The following is a 22,857-nucleotide window of genomic DNA, read 5'->3' on the forward strand; positions in this document are numbered from 1 at the left end:
CTAGTGCTAAATACGGCTTATAGAATCTTGACTAGTACCAAAACAATCGATCATATTACAGTGCTATCCTCTACACCAGCTTCCTATTAAGGCTAGGGCTGATTTCAAGGTTTTACTGCTAACATGCAAAGCTTTACATGGACTTGTTCCTACCTATCTCTCCGGTTTGGTCCTGCCGTACATACCTACACATATGCTATGGTCACAATGGATGCAGGCCTCCTTATTGTTCTTACACAGATGTGTGACAGAAGTGATAAGAAACCAATGAGGACAGAGTAACTCACCTCGTCAAAGTCAGCGATGATCTCGTTGAGGAGTCTGAGACATTCCAGGCCCTCCTTGTTGACGTCTGACTCTGTGTAGAACTCCTTAAAGTCTGGGATGGAGGCGAACATCACACATACCGACTCATACGACTGGTGGTACAGATCCTAGAGAAGCAAACACACAGACACAGGTCAGTGGAATGGATCAATGCAATTCCAAAATAGGGTTAGAATGTGTGGTTCTAAAGTTAGTACTAGAATGCATTTATTTTATTTATTCTTCTAGAAACACGGCCGGCCCGCTCATTATGCAGGATAAGGCGGCCACCTATGGTGGCAGATTGACGAGGGCGGCATTTTCTTAGCTAAACTGGCCAAGATGCACCTCCAACAACAACAGCACATTAACCTCACTTAATTCTGCCCAAAAACAATGAGAATTTCTCTCAACCAGTGGCATAAGGGCTTTTTAGATGAGCACGAGCCAATGTCTTTTGGACGTCTGTTTTTGGTCCTGTCCAGATGTCTTTTTTTGTATTTTACAAACAGTAGGCTTACCACATAGATGGGCATCCATAAGTCCATTTCAGACAACACTGTAGACTACACCTCAGTAAGCACGGACCGACGCCTTTTGTTTGTATTGTTTTGGTGCAATTCCCGGACCGGCTTTGATTTCCGCATCCACGGATATGTTTGGTTCAGATTTTGTCCGGTCTTGACCAGCCTTGATTTGGCCCAAACATAGAAGACTAGAAATAAAAAATAAACAACTTTCATTCAGAACTGAACATTAACTTGAATTAAACATCTGGAAAATAAGTATTTTTCAACGTCCGGAGAATATGCTTTTTCAACGTCCGGAGAATATGCCTTTTCAACGTCCGGAGAATATGCCTTTTCAACGTCCGGAGAATATGCCTTTTCAACGTCCGTAGAATATGCCTTTTCAACGTCCTAAAAAGGAAAATACGTCTGCTTCCTGGGACTAATCTAGTTTTGCGAGGCAATTTTTTTGGTCTCGCCTATGGCGGCAGAACAGCAGGGACCAGCCCTGTCTTGAAAGAGTTCTAGAATAAGAATTCGTTTTGTTCTGTGGTTCTGAGTTCTCAAGGTTATATTCTGTGAATGGTCGCTGCCCCACCTCGTTCTTCCAGTTGCGTCCCAGGAAGTGTTCTGCGACGTGGGCAGGTAGAACATTCTCCAGTAGAACCCTGTTGAGGTTCTCCATGGTCTCGATCTCCTCACACTCTCTCTTGAACTTGTCCCTCCACAGGAAGTCCAACCTACAGTAATATTCATTCTGTTAACAGGAGGACACAGAGACGGTAAAGATATGGTGGTCATAAAGTCAATAATAAATCATGTTATTTTACTCTCTGAAATGACTACGCTTGAGTAAAGGTTTACCAATAATAGCACCAACTATGTGATGGTCTTTTATTACTGTAAATGTAGGTGATGCATTTTCAGGAATTTGCTGAACTTATCAAGTTGAAAGGAGACTGGTCTTGACTCACAACTCACTATACTTATGAAACGATGTAAGAGAAGAACAGAACACATGGGTCAAACACATTGTTCTCAAAGTGAAATGTATTTGAATTGTCCACTTGGAGAGTCACTGCTTCACATTCTCATGACTTCAACGACATGGAAGAAGAAAATAATACTTTTGGCATTTTTCTCCCCCATTTCTCCCATCTCCCTCTGCCATTGAGAGAATCTAAAGGTGGAATAAGAGATTCCGTCCAAAATGGCAATCTTTTCCCTATAGTGCACCACTTTTGACAAGGTCCCTGCTCAAAACTAGTGAACTATTATAGGGATTAGGGTGCCATTTGGGACGCAAACTATCTCACCAACTGACCCTTCAGAGCATGTTTTGTATTCATGGGAAATGAACGCTATGGTAATAAGACACTAAAGCAGAGGATAGCAGCGTTGCTGTCTTCGCTTCAGGGAGCGCTAAACACCAGCCTGATTAGCATAAAGTAGGCGCTGGTTTCTCATTGGTTATCTACACCTGGGGGACTTCTAAACATGTCTAAATAGGTCAGCCGGGTGCCGAGATGAAGGTCAAAACGCCCCGGGGTGTGTGTGTGTGTGTGTGTGTGTGTGTGTGTGTGTGTGTGTGTGTGTGTGTGTGTGTGTGTGTGTGTGTGTGTGTGTGTGTGTGTGTGTGTGTGCGCTCTCTGTGTTAGACCTTATGGCTACCTGTGGGCTAGCGGCTACGTACGTGTGTGTGTGTGCACACATGCATGTGTGTGGGTGCTAGCTAGGTCATCCTTGTGAAGAGTTGAGAAGGCCTAGTAACTAGGCCAGGCAGGAACAGTGGTATTATGAGAGGCTGTTTAGTAGGCAACTAGCTAATGATGGTTAATTAATGAGTCATTCATCTGTTCTTCATTACCTCATGTTTACAGCCAGATGCTGCAAGGGAGGACAATTTAACACCTCCAGAAAGGATTTAAAATAAAGAAACAGGCAAAAAAAAGTACAATTGTTTAAAATACAGCTAACCAAATACTGCAATTAAATTAGACATGTGCGTCATCCCCAAACACAGCCCCTACCCTTCTGGTGACTATAACCCAGTTTGACAACAGGGGGAACTGTATGGGCCAGCTCTTGTCCACTGGGGATGGTATATTTGGGTACACAAGACTCTCCAGGACATCTGAATCGGAACAGCTGTGATGGATGGTACCCCAGAGCAGTGGCATAGGCAGAAATCTGTTGATGCCAGGGCCAGCAAAAATCATTCAATTATCATGAAAGCCTACCCTGTACCTTACACAGCAAATTCTCCAGTGTCAAATTGAACACTGGCCCAGTGTCTACACGTGTCCACACTTTTGAGTGTTAAATTAATACTGTTCTTAGTGCTGATGATGTTACACTTTGTCAGTGTTAGGGAATGAAGTGTTATGCAATAGTACCTCATATATTATTTTAACACCAGGAAGTACATATAGTTTACACCAATGGTGTTATGCAAAAACACCTTATAAAGTTTTTATTTTTTACATTTTATTTTAATTTTACCCCCTTTTCTCCCCAATTTCGTGGTATCCAATTGTTAGTAGTTACTATCTTGTCTCATCGCTATAACTCCCGTACGGGCTCGAGAGAGACGAAGGTCGAAAGCCATGCGTCCTCCGAAACACAACCCAACCAAGCCGCACTGCTTAACACAGCGCGCATCCAACGCGGAAGCCAGCCGCACCAATGTGTCGGAGGAAACACCGTGCACCTGGCGACCTGGTTAGTGCGCACTGCGCCCGGCCCGGCACAGGAGTTGCTAGTGCGCGATGAGACAAGGATATCCCTACTGGCCAAACCCTCCCTAACCCGGATGATGCTAGGCCAATTGTGCGTCACCCCACGGACCTCCCGGTTGCGGCCGGCTGCGACAGAGCCTGGGCGCAAACCCAGAGTCTCTGGTGGCACAGCTGACAAGGTCACTCAGTGTTGGGTTAAGGACATTACAATAATATTTAAAGTCTTTATCGCCACATGCTCTTATTTAAGCGTCTATAAAGACTTCGGAACCGGCAGCAGACATGCTCAAACTTGTAGTATTTGCTATTTTATTAGGATCCCCAATTAGACTCTTCCTGTGGTCCAAACAGGAAACAAAACACACTAGATGAAATACATAAAATGCATAATTGACATAATATACAGTGCCTTCGTTAAGTATTCAGACCACTTGACTTTTTCCACATTTTATTACGTTACAGCCTTATTCTAAAATTGATTAAATAGTTTTTTCCCCTCATCAATCTACACATGATACCCCATAATGACAAAGCAAAAACAGTTTTTTAGAAATGTTTTCAAATTGATAAAAAAAATAAAGATGTTGAAATATCACATTTACTTAAGTATTATTTACTCAAAACTTGGGTATGACGCTACAAGCTTGGCACACCTGTATTTGGTGTGTTTCTCCATTTGGTGTGTTTCTCTGCAGATCCTCTCAAGCTCTGTCAGGTTGGATGGGAACGTTGCTGCACAGCTATTTTCAGGTGTCTGGAGAGATGTTCGATCGGGTTCAAGTCTACGTTCTGCCTGGGCCACTCAAGGACATTCAGAGACTGCTGTTTTGTCTTGACTGTGTGCATAGGGTCGTTGTCCTGTTGGAAGGTGAACCTTCGCCCCAGTCTGTGGTCCTGAGTGCTCTGAAGCAGGTTTTCATCAAGGATCTCTCTGTATTTTGCTCCGTTCATCTTTGCCACGATCCTGACTAGTCTCCCAGTCCCTGGCGCTGAAATACTTCCCCACAGAATGATACTGCCAGTGGTGGGAAAAGTACCCAATTGTCATACTTGAGTAAAAGTAAAGATACCTTAATATAAAATGACTCAAGTAAAATTTAAAGTCACCCTGTAAAATTCTACTTGAGTAAAAGTCTAAAAGTATTTGGTGTTAAATATACTTAAGTATCAAAAGTAAAGGTTAAAGGTAAAAACATATTAAGCAAACCAAACGGCACAATTGTCTTGTTTTTTAAATTTAAACATAGCCTGGGGCACACTCCAACATTCAGTCATAATTTACAAACAAAGCGTTTGTGCTTAGTGAGTCCGCCAGATCAGAGGCAGTACGGATGACCAGGGATGTTGTCTTGATAAGTGTGTGAATTGAACCATTTTCTGTCTTGCTAAGTATTCAAAATGTAACAAGTACTTTTGGGTGTCAGGGGAAACGTATGGAGCAAAAAGTACATTATTTTCTTTAGCACAGACACCCCAAAAAATACTTAGTAAGTAGTAGTTTAAAGTATTTTTACTTAAGTACTTTACACCACTGGATGCTGCCTCCACCATGCTTCACTGTAGGGATGGTGCCAGGTTTCCTCCAGACATGACGCTTGGCATTCAGGCCAAAGAGTTCAATCTTGGTTTCATCAGACCAGAGAATCTTGTTTCTCCTGGTCGGAGAGTCTTTATGTGCCTTTGGCAAACCCCAAGCAGCTGTCATGTGCCTTTTACTGAGGAGTGGCTTCCGTCTGGCCACTTCACCATAAAGGCCGGAATGGTGCTGCAGAGATGATTGTCCTTCTGGAAGGTTCTGGAAGGTTCTTCCGTCTTCACAGAGGAACTTTAGAGCTCTGTCAGAGTGACCATTTGGTTTTTGGTCACCTCCCTGACCAAGGCCCTTCTCCCCTGATTGCTCAGTTTGGCCGAGCGGCCAGCTCTAGGAAGAGTCTTGGTGGTTCTAAATTTCTTCCATTTAAGAATGATGGAGGCCACTGTGTTCTTGGAGAACTTCAATGCTGCACACATTTTTTGGTACCCTTCCCCAGATCTGTGGCTCGACACAATCCTGTCTCGGCGCTCTATGGACAATTCCTTTGACCTCGTGGCTTGGTTTTTGCTCTGACATGCACTGTCAACTGTGGGACCATATAGACAGGTGTGTGCCTTTCCAAATCATGTCCAATCAATTGAATTTACCAGGTGGACTCCAATCAAGTTGTAGAAACATCTCAAGGAAGATCAATGGAAACAGGATGCACATGAGCTCAATTTCGAGTCTCATAGAAAAGGGTCTAAAAACTTATGGTAAATTAGGTATTTCTAAACACTGAGTTACGCTGCAACTCCTCAATGGGCTCGGGAGCATGTCCCGACTGGCCGCCTACTTCTTAACACACTGCTCGCTCAACCCAGCAGTCAGCCACACTAATGTGTCGGAGGAAACACTGTTCAACTGACGACTGAAGTCAGCTTGCAGGCGTTAGGCCCACCACAAGGAGTCACTAGAGCGTGATGAGCCAAGGAAAGCCTCCCCTGCCAAACCTATCTCAAAACTGGACGGTGCCGACCTTTGGGGCTCCCGGTCACAGCCAGCTGTGAGATCGAACCCTAGGATGTAGTGCCTTAGACCGTTGCACCACTAGGGACCCCTCTTCTGTTTCTGCCTCATGCTTCAGAAACAGAAGATAGCTCAATACAATGCAAAATATATGAAAATGGCTGTATCTTTTCACTTTAATTAACATAACCATAGACCACTTAACCTGGTACAACACCTCCACTGACAGGTGGCCAAAAATACATAATTGAAATCCATGCCCCTACTAAACCACACCCCAATATAATTTCCCAGTGTGCCTTGCCTTTTTGAATGAATTGTAGATTTATAACCCCTGAATGTATTTGTTAGTGACAGAGACATGGTTGTTGAATTTGTTATTTTAAAATGTTCAGTTCTGTGGATTTCACAGAGTGAGTTCCTACTGTAGGCTAATGTTATCATTAAAATTAAACTGTTCATGGCAATACATTACATATATCATAAGGCCTTACTTTGATGGACATGTTTTACCCCAACACAGTGGTGTTAGGAACCTACTAGTTTACAGGCCACATCAGGCCTGCAAGTTACATTATGCTGGCTTGAAAAGTTATCTGTTATTCCTATTGGCCCACCTAGGCCGACCCATACAACCCCCCCCCCCCCCCCCCCCCCCCCTCGCTCTCTGTCTTCCATCTGTGTGAACTACTGAATTCTATTTTCACCTGCCACCACTGAAGCAGGCAGAAGTCAGTTGTTACATAGTAGGTACATAGCTATTACATAGTCACTACATGGTAATTCCATAGCTATAACAGGTACCTGTCGTGCTAACACCAGTAGAGTGATGAAGAAGATGAAGAGAGAAACAGAACCCATCGTCTTCAGATCCTTTAGAATGCCTGGCCTGAGAAGAGAGGGATGAGTAGAGAGAGAAAAAGAGATGAAAGAAAGAAAGAACAACAACAAAATAATTAGTCTGTCCCCAGCTGAAAGCTCAACTTTCTATAGATGTAATAACTTGATGGGTCTCAGGAGTGAATCTCCCCCCCCCCCCCCCTCTCTCTTTCACTCCCTCTTTCTTTAACTATCACTCATATCAGCAAAATCAATTCCACTCTATCAACACAAAAACCCAATATCATAGAACGTCAGTCATGATTGCAGCAACAATTACCTCTGCAAAAAAGTTATATTCCATAGCGACAACTTTTGATTGACAGTTGAGAGGAATATTGCTTTGACAGATATTCCCTAATAAGTTCTTGCCTATTATTACACCGATCACAGAGAGGGAAGGAACAGTGTTAAAGAGATTCTCCGGTACTTTTGTATACTTAGACAGTAATTCTGAAAGTAGTGCTCACAATTGCACACTATGTCACATATGTGCAGATATGTGCACCACATCATTGCTCTCTTTCTCCCTCTGCTGTGTGTGCATGATAGCCTCTTACTAGCTGTCACTCATATGGCAAGGGGCTGAAGCTCATTGGTTGAACTCTAATTGCTAAGGGGCTGACTGGCATTGGGGAACAATTGTGCAGCACAGGTTCCAGAAAAATAGTTGCTTTCAAACTAGGGATTTCATGGCTAATTGAGGTAAGACAGTAATTCTGCTCATAAAGTACGCATTGACACATCCAGCCGAAAGCGGGAGGTTTAAAAAATGTATGTGTGCACACAGCAAAATCAATGGTGTATGTTTAACTCAGAAAGTGTCAAATGTACACTATTTTCAGTGACGTAGTATATACAGTCCCACTGAGCTGGTGTTAAAATAACACTTTTGAAATGGTTAAAGATTTAACTCTATTGCAGTGTTCCCCTTTTAAATGAACTTGATTGTGATGTTTGCATAACTCTACTGTAGAGTGATACACAACACCTAGAGTGTAAAACATAACACTTTGCTTAGTGCGGACGCTGTTACACTTTCCCAGTGAAGGAAATTAACACCTGTAATGTTACAGGAATTTTGGGGTGTTGTTTTAACACTGTATGGTGTAAAGTCTAATATGCGTACTTCCCAGTGTGTGAATTGCTGAGTTACCACCCATGACTGTATTTGTTAGTGACGGAGACTTTCCTTTTAAAGGCCTGTGGCTTTCTTCAAGTAGGTACCTAGAAGAATGCCATAATTAAAATTGAATGATATGACAATACATATATCATAAGGCCTTACTTTGATGGCCTAGTTTTACCCTAACACAGTGGTGTTAGGAAACTCCTGGTTTACAGGCCACATCAGGCCTGCAACTCATATAATGCTCGCTTTCAAAGTGATGTGTAATTACTATTGGAATCAAGCCAGATATCCAACAGATAGAATGACTGTCAGGGTTAGGAAAGTTGTTAAAAAAAGACACCTAAACCCTTCAAGAGGTTAATCTGGAACCATTTCAGCTATGGATGCAATGTTATTGGTGTGCGCATGTGTGCTTCAGTGCTAATTTCGTCAACTAAAATAGTGATATTTTCAGTGTCAATTGAGGAGACGATAACTGACTAAATAGACCCAGAAAAAAACTAGAACTACATTTTTTTATTTTTTTATTTGAGTTGACGAAAATGAGACGAGACTAAATTATCTCTGTGACTAAAATCTGAGTAGTAAGTGGACTGGACAGTTTTTTGGAGAGATTGAGATATTTTTAGTGTTATTTGCAATTTGGCAGTGTGGTGGCACAACAGCGGCAACAAATCATTGATGGAAATAAGGCATACTCTCCATGGCTACTCTCCCGGTGATAAAACCTCCCGGGAGAAAAATGGGCGATGGGGCCTCCTGAGTGTCACAGCGGTCTAAGGCACTGCATCACAGTGCTAGAGGCATCACTACAGACCTGGGTTCAATCCGAGGCTGTATCACAACCGGCCGTGATCGGGAGTCTCATAGAGTGGCACACAATTGGCCCAGCATCGTCCGGGTTAGGGGAGGGTTTGACCAGGGTGGTTTTACTTGGCTCATCACGCTCTAGCGACTCCTTTGTGGTGGGCAGGCGCCTGCAGGCTGACCTCGGTCGTCAGTTGAACGAGGTCAGTCAGGTTAAGCGGACGGGTGTTAAGAAGCGCGGTTTTTGGGGGGTCATGTTTCGGTGGACACTTGACTGGACCTTCGCCTCCCGAGCCCGTTGGGGAGTTACAGCGATGAGACAAGATCGAAATTGGGGAGAAAAACGGGGTATAATACAAAAAAGGGCCAATGTTTTGACCCATTTTATTGTGTAGATTCAAGAAAGACTGAATGCAAAGACACTGTTTGCACCCAGAAGTTGATGGGGAAAAATACCTCTGACCTCAAGAGACATCATCTTTCTGTTGTATATAAATTATCAGAAATTTGCCCGTGACCTTTTCCTCTATGCAGATGATTCTGCTCTGTTGGTTTCCCACAAAGACAAAATGTGGTTGAGAAAGCCCTCAGTGATGCATTTCTGAATGTCAGTAAATGGCCATCTTGTTCGGGTCCAAAGTGAAACAGGAAATCCCCTGATTTTAAGGTGGTAGTAGGTGACATAGTAGTCACAGCAAAATACTGTTAATTATCTTGGTTGTGTGCTAGATAACCATCTGACAGGTGAGAGCATGGCAAACAACGTTATCTCCAAAGTAAAGCATACAATTTGGTTTCTGTCAAGAACCTCCAAATATCTGGATAAGAACGCAATGGGGGACATTGGCTGGGGCTCTTGTTCAGCACCACTTTGACAATGTGTGCTCTTCCTGGTACAATAGACATCTCAGAACAAATTAGTCAGGATTATTATTAAACTTCCAGCAATTACACATCTTGACCATTCCCCCTTTGAAAACCTTAGATGGCTCAAAGTCGAGGAGAGTCTTCACGTCAACAGTGAAGAGGTGACTTCGGGATGCTGGCCAATAAAAATAAAAGATTAAGATGGGCAAAAGAACAGACACTGGACAGAGGAACTCTGCCTAGAAGGCCAGCATCCCAGAGTCGACTCTTCACTGTTGACGTTGAGACTGGTGTTTGCTGGTACTATTTAATGAAGCTGCCAGTTGAGGACTTGTGAAGCATCTGTTTCTCAAAGAGGCGTCTGTTTCTCAAACTAGACATTCTTATGTACTTGTCCTCTTGCTCAGTTGTGCACCGGGGCCTCCCACTCCTCTTTCTTTTCTGGTTAGAGCCAGTTTGTTCTGTTCTCTGAAGGGAGTAGTACAAAGCGTTGTACGAGATCTTCAGTTTCTTGCCAATTTCTCATATGGAATAGCCTTCATTTCTCAGAACAAGAATAGACTGACGAGTTTCCGAAGAAAGTCCTTTGTTTCTGACCATTTTGAGCCTGTAATCGAACCCACAAATGCTGATGCTCCAGATACTCAACTCGTCTAAAGAAGGGCAGTTTTATTGCTTCTTTTTTCAGCTGTGATAACATAAGTGAAAAAGGGTTTCCTAATGATCAATTAGCCTTTTAAAATGATAAACTTGGATTAACTCACACAACGTGCCATTGGAACACAGGAGTGATGGTTGCTGATAATGGGCCTCTGTATGCCTATGTAGATATTCCATACAAAATCTGCAGTTTCCAGCTAGAATAGTCATTTACAACATGAACAATGTCTACACTGTATTTCTGATCAATTTGATGTTATTTTAATGGACAAAAAATGTGCTTTTCTTTCAAAAACCAGGACACTTCTAAGTGACCCAAAACTTTTGAGTGTATATAACTACTTTGACTTGGTACAGGATAACCACAACTATTCCATTAGGAGAGAAACTCACGCTGTTCCTTTTAGATTTAAAAGTGGTATGGGGAAAGAAACTTTTTTATACTATTCTTCTGAAGAATTTGAAATGTATAACCTCTAAAAGTAGTTTCAAGTTCTCACTGAAAATAGCTAAATAGTAGCATGTCTCCAAAGTGAGTCGTAAGACTACAAGGGTGAGAAGAAAATGCCCGGGATAGCATATGGTCTGCCTTTTGGTGCCTATTGTGTATCATATTGTGATTGTCTTGTATATATTATGGATTGATTGTTTTATATGTTCAGGGTTGATTTATATATTAGGGGTATGTGAGACAAGTGTACAGTGAGGGGGAAAAAGTATTTGATCCCCTGCTGATTTTGTACGTTTGCCCACTGACAAAGAACTGATCCGTCTATAATTTTAATGGTAGGTTTATTTGAACAGTGAGAGACAGAATAACAACAACAAAATGCAGAAAAACGCATGTCAAAAAATGTTATGTTAATAGATTGATAATGCTAGATAGTAGTGTGCTGCAACCTATCAGACCACTACTTAAGACACAACTTTGATCAAAAATATAACTACAGTATGTCAAGGGGAAGGACTCCAGATTGTAATTATTTAGTACTATTTTGCAAACCTTTCACTTGGCTGTGCAGGTAAAATTTCTAATTGCTCACTCAAATGTTTCAAAACATCCTATTTTTTGGGTTGCTAAAACCATGATTTGGTCAAACAGTAAAGTGCATTATCCTCATGATTCCTGTAATGAATGTGTCTGCCCAGCCCCTGGGCCTGTTCCACAGGGACCTGCTGCTGTTGAGCGAGCCACTTCATGTGCTCTTTGGGAGAGAGAGAAAATGCATAACATTTCAAAATCCAATTGCGGGAAATTACATAGCTTTGGGAGAAGCTAATGTGGTTCTCAGCTTTCTGTGGGTATACTTTTTATTTGTCATCCCTTAATATTGAGGTCAACAGCAATTATTTGACAACTGAGATATTTGATATGGCTATAAGCATATCAAAGCACGCGAAATGCGCAATTGTCCATCGGCCATTGCGAGGGCACAGGGTAAAAACTTTCTAGGGCATTACTTTTAATGTTAATTAATACATGACTACTAGCAGTGGGTATTATAGTTAGCGTTAGCAATCCAGCTAATGTGTTTTGAGTTTTCACTTCCTCATGTGGTGTATAAGCCCAAAAATAGAGCACATATAAGATGTAGTCAAAATCATCTCTATTGAACAAAACATTTCAGAAAATTCTAGAGACCTATTTTAACAGTAAAATATAAAACTAATAGCCTATTGTCAACTCACAATTTATGACAATCACTGGATTAGGTTGCACATCAACATATATTGAATCATGCATTCCTGCCTAGACATGTTAGAGTATTTATTGGATAGCTTGATATCTTAGTGTTCTATTACACAGTCTGAAGCACAGTTAATTACTTTATAAGGTGAATTATAACACAGCAGAAAAAAATAGGTGCGACCAAATCACGGGCTGGTGCCACTGAAACGGTTGGTGGCGCTAGACAACATGTTAGACTGGAGGTTTTGATCTGCAGCAGAGTATTATGTTCTTCTGTCAATTTGGCCATTGGGAAGACAATAATGTGACAGGATTTTATGCAGAAAAATATGTTGACCGGACAAGGCTATGTATGTTTGTACACATAGAAGTCAGTGATTTATGTTTAGTATAGGTTCATGAGGCAATACAAATGTGATGTGACTAAAATGAAAGGACATTTAGTTGACAAAAATGGCCCACTGTTTTCGTCATTTTGACAATAACTAGAATAAATCATTATTCAAATTATGTTTTTGTCGAAATGACTAGACTATTTAAATCTAAAAAAAAGAGTGCCAAAATGAACACTGGTGTGCTTGCTCATCTCTTTACCCTACACACCTCCACAGTCATTCCCTAAAGGCTGTGTGTCTCTGGCTTCTACCCTATGTTTAACACCAGGGTTTTCATAAAAGGAAGGCTGTCTCTCTAACCTGTTATCTCTTCGTGTGTGTGTGTGTGTGTGTGTGTGTGTGTGTGTGTGTGTGTGTGTGTGTGTGTGTGTGTGTGTGTGTGTGTGTGTGTGTGTGTGTGTGTGTGTGTGTGTGTGTGTGTGTGTGTGTGTGTGTGTGTGTGTGTGTGTACCTGTCCAGTGTCTGTGTGCTGTAGAGTGCAGTACTGTAGCCGTCCAGCAGGGGCGCATGTGTCTGGAGGATGATGATGTTGTAGATCACCATGGCAACTAACATTACAACCATCTTCAGCTCATAGTTGATCCTCAGGAACACAGAACACGACACCAGACCCAGGATACAACAGTAGATAAAATACTACAGAGAGAGAGACAGAGAGAGAGAGAGAGAGAGAGAGAGAGAGAGAGAGAGAGAGAGAGAGAGAGAGAGAGAGAGAGAGAGGATGTTGGAGGGGGGAGAGAGAAGAGAGATTAGAGGGACAGAGAGAAGAGAGGAAGAAAGAGGAGGGGGAAAGAAGGATAAGTGAAGTCGATAAAAAACTCTCAGAGAGATGTTATATTTCATCTTTTGAGATGATATAGAAAGATGGAGAGAGTCAAACTGCAGACTATTTTCCACTTAATGAATAGCAAGCTATAACAACAGTTCCTCACAAAAATGTCCAGTCAACATTTCCCTCAAAACTATAATGGACATCGTATATTGTGTCCTATAAAAAGGGAATATTGCCCTTTATGTGCTCAGTATCACGTCACTGAATGGTCTTTGGCTAGGGAGTATTATGGTCCGTTAGGGGAGAGCTGGGCCAACACAGGGCAATGGGAGGGTAGGTAGGTAGGTAGGGAGGGAGGAAGGGAGGTAGGGAGGGAGATAGAGAGGTAGGGAGATAGAGAGGTAGGGAGGTAGGGAGGGAGGGAGAAACAGCAATTAAGAAGGAAAGAAAGAAAGAATGGAAGAAAGGAAGACTAACTGAGCCTGTGGAGAGCAGTGAATCAGGACTAGCTATTACTGGCTGACTTATAGAGGCCGCGACGCAGTAGGGTAAACATCATTACATTTAGAAGATAGGAGACATGGGTCTGGGCTATTAGCAAAGAGAGGTGTGTATGTGAAAAGAAAAGAGAGAAAAAAGAAAGAAATAGTACTAATGCAGATAATAGAGGGAATTGGCTCCCAGCCAAGACTAATGGCAAAGAGAGGTGTGTGTGAATGAAGGCTTAGCCTGAACTAGAAGTGGGGGCCACATTAAATCAGATTGTGGGCTGTGAATGGCTACAGGGTCACATGTATCAGACATGTGAAAAGTAGAAAACCACAATTATTCAAAATAAATGGGTCTATAAGAACGTCTATTTACAAAATCGTGGGATAAGATTGAGGTGTTGGACACTATGGAGGAGGGTAATGATGTGTAAAATGTTACTGTTAACTATTGAATAAACTTGTACACAGAACATGAACAATAAGAAGGAAAAGATCTGAAAGATGGTACAATGGACTGGGTCGGTTCTTCATTTTTTAAATTTAGTTTATGAGTTCCTTGAGGCGTAAAACATCAGTAATAAGCTTACTGAACCCTAGTCACCAAGGCTGCTCTCTGGTGCTGATAACAAACACTATGTCAATACTCAATCTCAGGAGGACAGAGTTTTTTGTTTCTAACAGACAGAGATCATCTTGCCTCAGACGTAGCTAGGAGCGAGTAAATATGTGTGAAGTGTGCAAAGCAAGGCAGGAAGCCTAGAGCTGTCGTGCGAGTAATTCAAATGCAATTGTGGGAAAAACACAGTTGCTACAGATGCAAGCCAACCTCCCATGAACTTCAACTACTTTGGACTCCTGGGATGAAGGAGAGGAGACAAGGAGAGGAGACATGGAGAGGAGACTTCAGACTATTGAGATACTATCCAAGTCAACAGCCAGGCCACTTCTAGATCCCTCTGTGTCACAATGACACATTGATAATAGCATAGTGTCTCTCTGTTCTCTGTCATCTCTTGTAAGTCCACTGTGAAAAAAGTCTACAGACGCACACGCACACGCGCGCGCGCGCACACACACACACACACACACACACACACACACACACACACACACACACACACACACACACTGATTAATTGTGATGGATGTAGCGCAACGGTTATTGATAGACAATGTTAACAAACATTACTTTTGTGGCCCTGGTTAAAGAAATGTGATTGTTGACTTAACTTCTTGATCCTACTTGAGACGCAGACGTCTCAAGTAGGCACCTGGAAATGCAAATGCGCTACGCTAAATGCTAAATGTACTCGTTAAAACTCAAACGTTCATTAAATAGTGCACAAAAGAGTGATTTCTGTCAAATAAATGTTCTGTTTTGAACTAATAAAAACAGAAAGCTAGCGAAGAAAACTATAACTTCATGAAATACAGTACATGGAATAAAGCAAGTTTTCACCAGAAGTATCCGAAATATTTGAAACCCAGGTCTGATCCAAAGTAGATGTCAGTAGCGTAGCCAGACATTTGTTGGTGGGTGGGGCTGTAGAAATGTACCTGGGCCCCCAAAAAAACAGCTAATTTCCTGCAATTCTACACATTTTGCCATGAGGCTGAGAGAGAAATGTACAGCTTTATAGCAAATGAAAGCAAAAATATAGGTGTGTTGACTGTGATAAATGCACTGGATTATGAGCTGTCTTGTTTGCTAAATGAATTAATGAAGTAAGCAGTGGCATGGTGCATATAGAAGCACAGTGACGTATCCCACAGGGCACAGACATCATTTAATTGAAGTGACATGGAAACAATGTTGATTCAACCAGTGTGTGCCCAGTGGGATGCTTCAATGTGGTTATATTTATGGCTTATTGGGAGTGTGGCTTTCAGTTATTTTGGCCAACCATCTTATGAGAGTGAATGCCATTCCAGTTCTTCTGAATGCCCTTCCAGTTCTTCTGAATGTTGTTCCAGTTCTTCTGAATGCCGTTCCAGTTCTTCTGAATGCCGTTCCAGTTCTTCTGAATGCCGTTCCAGTTCTTCTGAATGTCGTTCCAGCTCTTCTGAATGCCGTTCCAGTTCTTCTGAATGCCGTTCCAGTTCTTCTGAATGCCGTTCCAGTTCTTCTGAATGCCGTTCCAGTTCTTCTGAATGTCATTCCAGTGCACCGCTTACTATGAATTCTATCTGATGGTGTTTGCATGTTTAGGTAAAAAATATAAATAGTGTCCCGTGCATCGACGACGTCGTCCCCACAGGGACCGCACATACATACACCAACCAGAAGCCACACTGGTCATCCACACTGAGCTTTAGGCTATAACTACTGCTTTCAAGGAGCGGGACACTAATCCGGATGCATATAAGAAATCCCGCTCTGTCTGACCTCTGACAAGCCATCAAATAGCAACGCATCAATACAGGGCTAAGATCGAGTCCTATAACGCCAGCTCTGATGCTCAACGGATGTGGCAGGGCTTGAAAACTATCACAGATTACAAAGCGAAACCCAGCCGTGAGCTGCCCAGTGATGCGAGTCTAATAGAAAACTTAAATGCCTTCTACACTCGCTTCGAGGCAAGCAACACTGAACCAGCTGTTCCGGATGACTGTGTGATCTTGCTCTCCATAGCCAATGTGAGTAAGACCTTTAAACAGGTTAACATTCGCAAGGCTGCGGAGCCAGACGGAAAACCAGGACACATACTAAGAGTACACACTGACCAGCTGGCAAGTGTCTTCACTGACATTTTCAACCTATTCCCGGTCTGTAATAGTAACTTGTTTCAAGCAGACCACCATAGTCCTAGTGCCCAAGAACGCCAAAGTAGCCTGTCTAAATGACTAGCGACCCGTAGTACTATAGCCATGAAATGCTTTAAAAGGCGGGTCATGGCTCACATATCAACGCCATCCTCCCAGACACCCTAGAACCACACTTCTCACACTGCCCCAACAGATCCACAGATGACGCAATCTCTATTGCACTGCCCTCACCCACTTGAACAAAAGGAATACCTATATAAGAATTGACTAATTGACTACAGCTGAGCATTCAACACCATAGTCCTTCCAAGTTCATCACCAAGCTCAGGACCCTGGGACTGAACACCTCCCTCTGAAACTGGTTCCTGGACATCCTGATGGGCCTCCCCCAGGCGGTGATGGTAGGCAACAACACATCCACCACACTGATCATCAACACACACAGGGGCCCCTCTGGGATGTGTGCTTAGTCCCCTCCTGTACTCCCTGTCCACCCACGACTGCCTCGCCTCCCATGAATCTAACAACATCATTGTTAAGTTTGTTGACGACACAACAGTGGTAGGACTGATCACTGATGACGAAGCAGCCAATAGGGAGGAGCCAACAGGAAGCAGTGTGGTGCCAGGACAAAAACCTCTCCCTTTGTCAGCAAGACAAAGGAGCTGATCGTGGACCACAGGAAATGGAGGGGTGAGCACGCCCCCCATGGGGCTGTAGAGGAGCGGGTCGAAGCTCATCGGTGTCCACATAACTAAGGAATGAACATGGTCCACACACACCCACACAGTTGTGAAAAGTGTACAACAGTGCCTTTTTCCCCTCAGGAGGCTGAAAAGATTTGGGATGATGGGCCCTCAGATCCTCAAAACGTTCTGCAGCTGCACCATTGAGAGCATCTTGAGTGGCCGCATCACCATTTGGTACGGCCACTGCAAGGCACCCGACCGCAAGGCGCTACAGAGGGCGGTGAGTACAGCCCAGTACATCACTGGGTCCTAGCTCACTGCCATCCAGGGCTTCTATACCAGTTGATGTCGGAGGAAGGCCTCCAGCTATCCAAGCCATAGACTGTTCTCTCTGCTACTACACAACAAGCTGTACCAGTGTCTGGAAACAACAGGACCCTGAACAGCTTCTACCCCCAAGCCAAAAGACTGCTAAACAAGGCTGCTAAATAACTAATCAAATGGCTACCCGGACTAACTGCATTGATCATCTAATTCTCCTGCACAGAATCTATGCACACACACAGGACACTACAGACACACTCACACATACTTACACCCCAACAAACACACACACATTGCATACGGCCACACACACATAACACACGCACACATGCATACTGATGCCACACACACACACACACACACACACACATACACACACACACACACACACACACACACACGCTGCTGCTACTGTCTATTATCTATCCTGTTGCCTAGTCACTTTACGCATGCCTTTATTTACAGTACATAGCTACCTTAAATACCTCATACCTCATACATTGACTTGGTACACCCTGTACATTTCCATGTTATATTTATTTGTTATTGTCATTTGAATTTGTTTTGTGCCTACTCTGGTAGATGTACTCACAGGCAGGTAGAACTTATTCCCATCCGTGAGGTGGGTGGGGCTGTGGGAGCTGAGCATGCTGTCATTGGTCAGATTCATGGTAGGGGGTGTGGTCAGAACCTCATCTTCCAGGAAGAACTGGAAAGAAGTTTAGAGGAGATGAGAAAGACAAGGGGAGAAGAGAAGTTATACTAGGCTGTATTCCAGTGTGATCATTTTGATGGCTGTAATGGCAGTTTTGCCTGAAAACATCCTCCACACACACACACACACACACACACACACACACACACACACACACACACACACACACACACACACACACACACACACACAAGATCAACCAGTAAAATCAGTAAATTGGTTCCTCACCATGTTGAAAACAGCCATGACAAGTATAACAGCGGTGGTTGTCATGGTGAGGACCAATCGGAGCCAGGGTTTGTTGGCGATGATGATGCGTGAGGAAGTAGGGAGCCAGGGGAGAGAGCACCACGATCCTTTACCTCCCTGCTGAGAGAGAGAGAGAGAGGGAGGGAGGGAGGGAGGGAGGGAGGGAGGGAGGGAGGGAGGGACAAGCAGGGGGACAGAATAAATGAGATTCAGATAAGAATAGTGAGGAAAGCTTTAAACAGAGAGAGAGAGCGAGAGACAGAGACACAGACAGAGAGTGAGAAAGAGAGAGCTATGGACAGTTCACTCTTGCCGTAGTGCAACGTGAGGAGAAGCCTTGAAATGGAAGGCTGTAGGGGACAGAGAACAAACAACGACTGCAGTAACAGACCGTCTGTCTGCATCAATACTCTCAACACCCCAGAGCAATTTACCTCCATCGATTTCCTCTCTACAACACCTCTTTGACACACCTTGACTCTCAACACACTGTTTCCTTTGGCCAGGAAGAGGAGCAGATAATAAAGGTTTATTATTTTGTTTATAATTCGCAATTCATCCATTGAAAACTGTTAGGTTTGTTTGCAGTTCAGAGCACTATACTATACTATACTATACTATACTATACTATACTATACTATACTATACTATACTTAAGCAATTCGGCCTGAGGAGGTGTGTTTTATGGCCAATATAACATGGTTAACTGCCGTTTTTACATACAACGCAATGCAAAGTTCCTGGACACAGCCCTTAGTGTACTGGCCATATACCACAAACCACGAGGTGAATTATTGCTATTATAAACTGGTTACCGATGTAATTAGAGCAGTAAAAATACATATTTTTTCATACCTGTGGTATACAGTTTGATATACCACAGCTGTCAGCCAATCAGCATTCAGGGCTCGAACCTATTTTTTTATATACTATATACTATACTGTACGATACTATACTGTACTGTACTATACAATATATACTATACTATACTGTAATTAACTTTACTATACCATGTCCTTCCTTTTCTCTTCACATGGTCACATGGTTTGGTTGACTCGGATATACAGAGACATTGTGAGACATCAGGAATCATTTAAGTCTCAAGGTAGAACACAATGCAGGGCCCAGGGACAGACAGACTGCTGGGTTTTAGACTGTTGGTGTATAATCCCGTGTTCCACAAAGTATGACTGTCCTTCAAGCTCAATCACTCCTCCAAGGTCTGGTCTCTGGTTAGAGTCATCAGAGGATGAGAAAGGTGTTAATCGGTTTATTCTGGTTTGTTACTCGTTCTCATCTTCATCTGACCCCTCTCTTTTCCTCCCTCTGTCTCCCCCTCTCTCTTCCTTCCTCTGTCTACCCCTGTCTTTTCCTCGCTCTATCTCCCCCTCTCTCTTCTTCCCTCTGTCTACCCCTCTCTCTTCCTCCCTCTGTCTCCCCCTCTCTCTTCCTTCCTCTGTCTACCCCTCTCTCTTCCTCCCTCTGTCTACCCCTCTCTCTTCCTCCCTCTATCTCCCCTCTCTCTTCCTCCCTCTATCTCCCCCTCTCTCTTCCTCCCTCTGTCTCCCCCTCTCTCTTCTTCCCTCTGTCTCCCCTCTCTCTTCCTTCCTCTGTCTACCCCTCTCTCTTCCTCCCTCTATCTCCCCCTCTCTCTTCCTCCCTCTATCTCCCCCTCTCTCTTCCTCCCTCTGTCTCCCCCTCTCTCTTCTTCCCTCTGTCTCCCCTCTCTCTTCCTCCCTCTTTCTACCCCTCTCTCTTCCTCCCTCTGTCTCTCTTCCTCCCTCTTTCTACCCCTCTCTCTTCCTCCCTCTGTCTCTCTTCCTCCCTCTGTCTACCTCTCTCTTTTCCTCCCTCTGTATCCCCCTCTCTCTTCCTCCCTCTGTCTCTTCCTCCCTCTGTCTACCCCTCTCTCTTCATCCCTCTGTCTCTCTTCCTCCCTCTGTCTACCCCTCTCTCTTCCTCCCTCTGTCTACCCCTCTCTCTTCCCCCCTCTGTCTACCCCTCTCTTTTCCTCCCTCTGTATCCCCCTCTCTCTTCCTCCCTCTGTCTCTTCCTCCCTCTGTCTACCCCTCTCTCTTCCTCCCTCTGTCTCTCTTCCTCCCTCTGTCTACCCCTCTCTCTTCCTCCCTCTGTCTCTCTTCCTCCCTCTGTCTACCCCTCTCTCTTCCTCCCTCTGTCTCTCTTCCTCCCTCTGTCTACCCCTCTCTCTTCCTCCCCCTCTATTTTCCTCTCTCTGTCTACCCCCCTCTCTTCCTCCCTCTGTCTACCCCTCTCTTTTCCTCCCTCTGTCTACCCCTCTCTTTTCCTCCCTCTGTCTACCCCTCTCTCTTCCTCCCTCTGTCTCCCCCTCTCTCTTCCTCCCTCTGTCTCCACCTCTCTCTGACTCCCCCTTTATCTGTCTCCAACTCTCTCTTCCTCCCTCTGTATCCCCCTCTCTCTTCCTCCCTCTGTCTCCCCCTCTCTCTTCCTCCCTCTGTCTCCACCTCTCTCTGACTCCCCCTTTCTCTGTCTCCCCCTCTCTCTTCCTCCCTCTGTATCCCCCTCTCTCTTCCTCCCTCTGTCTCCACCTCTCTCTGACTCCCCCTTTCTCTGTCTCCCCCTCTCTCTTCCTCCCTCTGTATCCCCCTCTCTCTTCCTCCCTCTGTCTCCCCCTCTCTCTTCCTCCCTCTGTCTCCACCTCTCTCTTCCTCTTTCTGACTCCCCCTTTCCCTTCCTCCCTCTGTCTCCCCCTCTCTCTTCCTCCCTCTGTATCCCCCTCTTTCTTCCTCCCACTGTCTCCCCTCTCTCTTCCTATCGCTGTATCCCTCTCTCTTCCTCCCTCTGTATCCCCTCTCTCTTCCTCTCTCTGACTCCCACCTTCTCTTCCTCCCTCTGTCTCCCCCTCTCTCTTCCTCCCTCTGTCTCCCCCTCTCTCTTCCTCCCTCTGTCTCCCCCTCGCTCTTCCTCCCTCTGTCTCCCCCTCACTCTTCCTCTCGCTTCTTCTCCCTTCTCTTCATCCATGCATATTCCCCTCTCTCTCCCTCCACCCTCTCTCTCTCCCTCTCAGTCTGTGATTGTGTTCTACACTCACATACAATAGACAGGATTTTAGTGTGTGTGTGTGTAACTTACCAAGATGTGGCTGGAGAAACATATGACCAGGATCAGACCTAACAGGAGGAAAGACATGCCAAAGGAGATCCCCAACACTGCTGTTCTGTAACACACACACACACACACACACACACACACACACACACACACACACACACACACACACACACACACACACACACACACACTGTTTATTTTATTATTATTTATTTTCGTAATGCATTTTCAAACATACAATCTACCTGTAGTGAAGGCGCTCAACATTTACATTACATTCAGTCATCCAGTAGACACTCCCTTCCAGAGCGACCCACAGGCGCAACCAGGGTCAAGCTCCCTGCCCAAGACCACAAGGACAGATACCCCCACCCAGTCGAATCAGGGACCCGAACCAGCGACTTCTCGGCCACCTGTCCAAGCTCCTAACCGCCAGGACACCAAAGACCCCCCCCCCCCCAAAAAAAAAATCCTCCTCCACTCCCCAACAGCGCCCCCCCCAAGCCACCATCTCCCTCCAACCCAACCAAAACCACCACCCACCCGATGCGCCAACAACCAACAAAAATAACAAACGAGAAATAAGAGAAAAACAAAGGAAAACAATAATAGAAAACCACAATGCAAAAACAAAAGACATCAAGGACAACAAGATGTGTGTGTGTGTGTGTGTGTGTGTGTGTGTGTGTGTGTGTGTGTGTGTGTGTGCACGTGTGTGCACGTGTGTGCGTTTGAATGCGAGTGTGTGTATGCATGCTTGCATGGCATCAGCTTCAGGCAAACAGGCATTGGAAACTTATTTAAAAAAAACGTTTAACTTTGACTGTCATTCTACCCCCCGCCCAGCAACTTCAGTCCCACTTGTCTCCAATTCCACATCCCAACCCTCAGCTTCCCTCAGCCCCTCCCACCTATCTCCAGTTCCACATCCCAACCCTCAGCTTCCCTCAGCTTCCCTCCCACCTATCTCTGCTGGCCACCCTCTTCGGATTTCTATGCAACATATATCTTTCAACTATGCTGTGATGTTTAACGTACAATTTCAATCTATTTAATCTAATAGAATCCACAGATTGCGAGTTGAAGATAAATACTTTTACTAACAGTATTAGTATATTAGTAATTGACTGATCTGGTCTCTCCAGATCTCCTAACAGTACTATTTCTAGGGTCAATTTTAAATTAATGTTATGCTTTTTCAGCCATTCCTGAACCTGAGACCAGAAACAGGCTAC

General features: G+C 44.1%; 1 protein-coding gene across 2 annotated transcripts in view; it reads right to left on the bottom strand.

Moving 5' to 3' along the window:
* LOC139392184 (adenylate cyclase type 2-like) overlaps positions 1-22,857 on the bottom strand; it is an 82,426-nt gene that overhangs the window by 5,248 nt on the left and 54,321 nt on the right. The window contains exons 15-21 of one of the 2 annotated variants that reach the window (XM_071139967.1): positions 21,644-21,728; positions 18,511-18,648; positions 18,160-18,276; positions 12,977-13,161; positions 6,900-6,984; positions 1,414-1,572; positions 288-434 (exon numbers count right to left, since the gene is read on the bottom strand). In XM_071139967.1, the coding sequence (XP_070996068.1) occupies positions 288-434; positions 1,414-1,572; positions 6,900-6,984; positions 12,977-13,161; positions 18,160-18,276; positions 18,511-18,648; positions 21,644-21,728 (916 nt within the window). Of the gene's footprint in view, positions 1-287; positions 435-1,413; positions 1,573-6,899; positions 6,985-12,976; positions 13,162-18,159; positions 18,277-18,510; positions 18,652-21,643; positions 21,729-22,857 lie in introns of both variants that reach the window. The other variant, XM_071139966.1, reaches the window with a different exon arrangement.

Source organism: Oncorhynchus clarkii, chromosome 32 (genome assembly GCF_045791955.1).
Source record: "Oncorhynchus clarkii lewisi isolate Uvic-CL-2024 chromosome 32, UVic_Ocla_1.0, whole genome shotgun sequence".
NCBI lineage: Eukaryota > Metazoa > Chordata > Actinopteri > Salmoniformes > Salmonidae > Oncorhynchus > Oncorhynchus clarkii.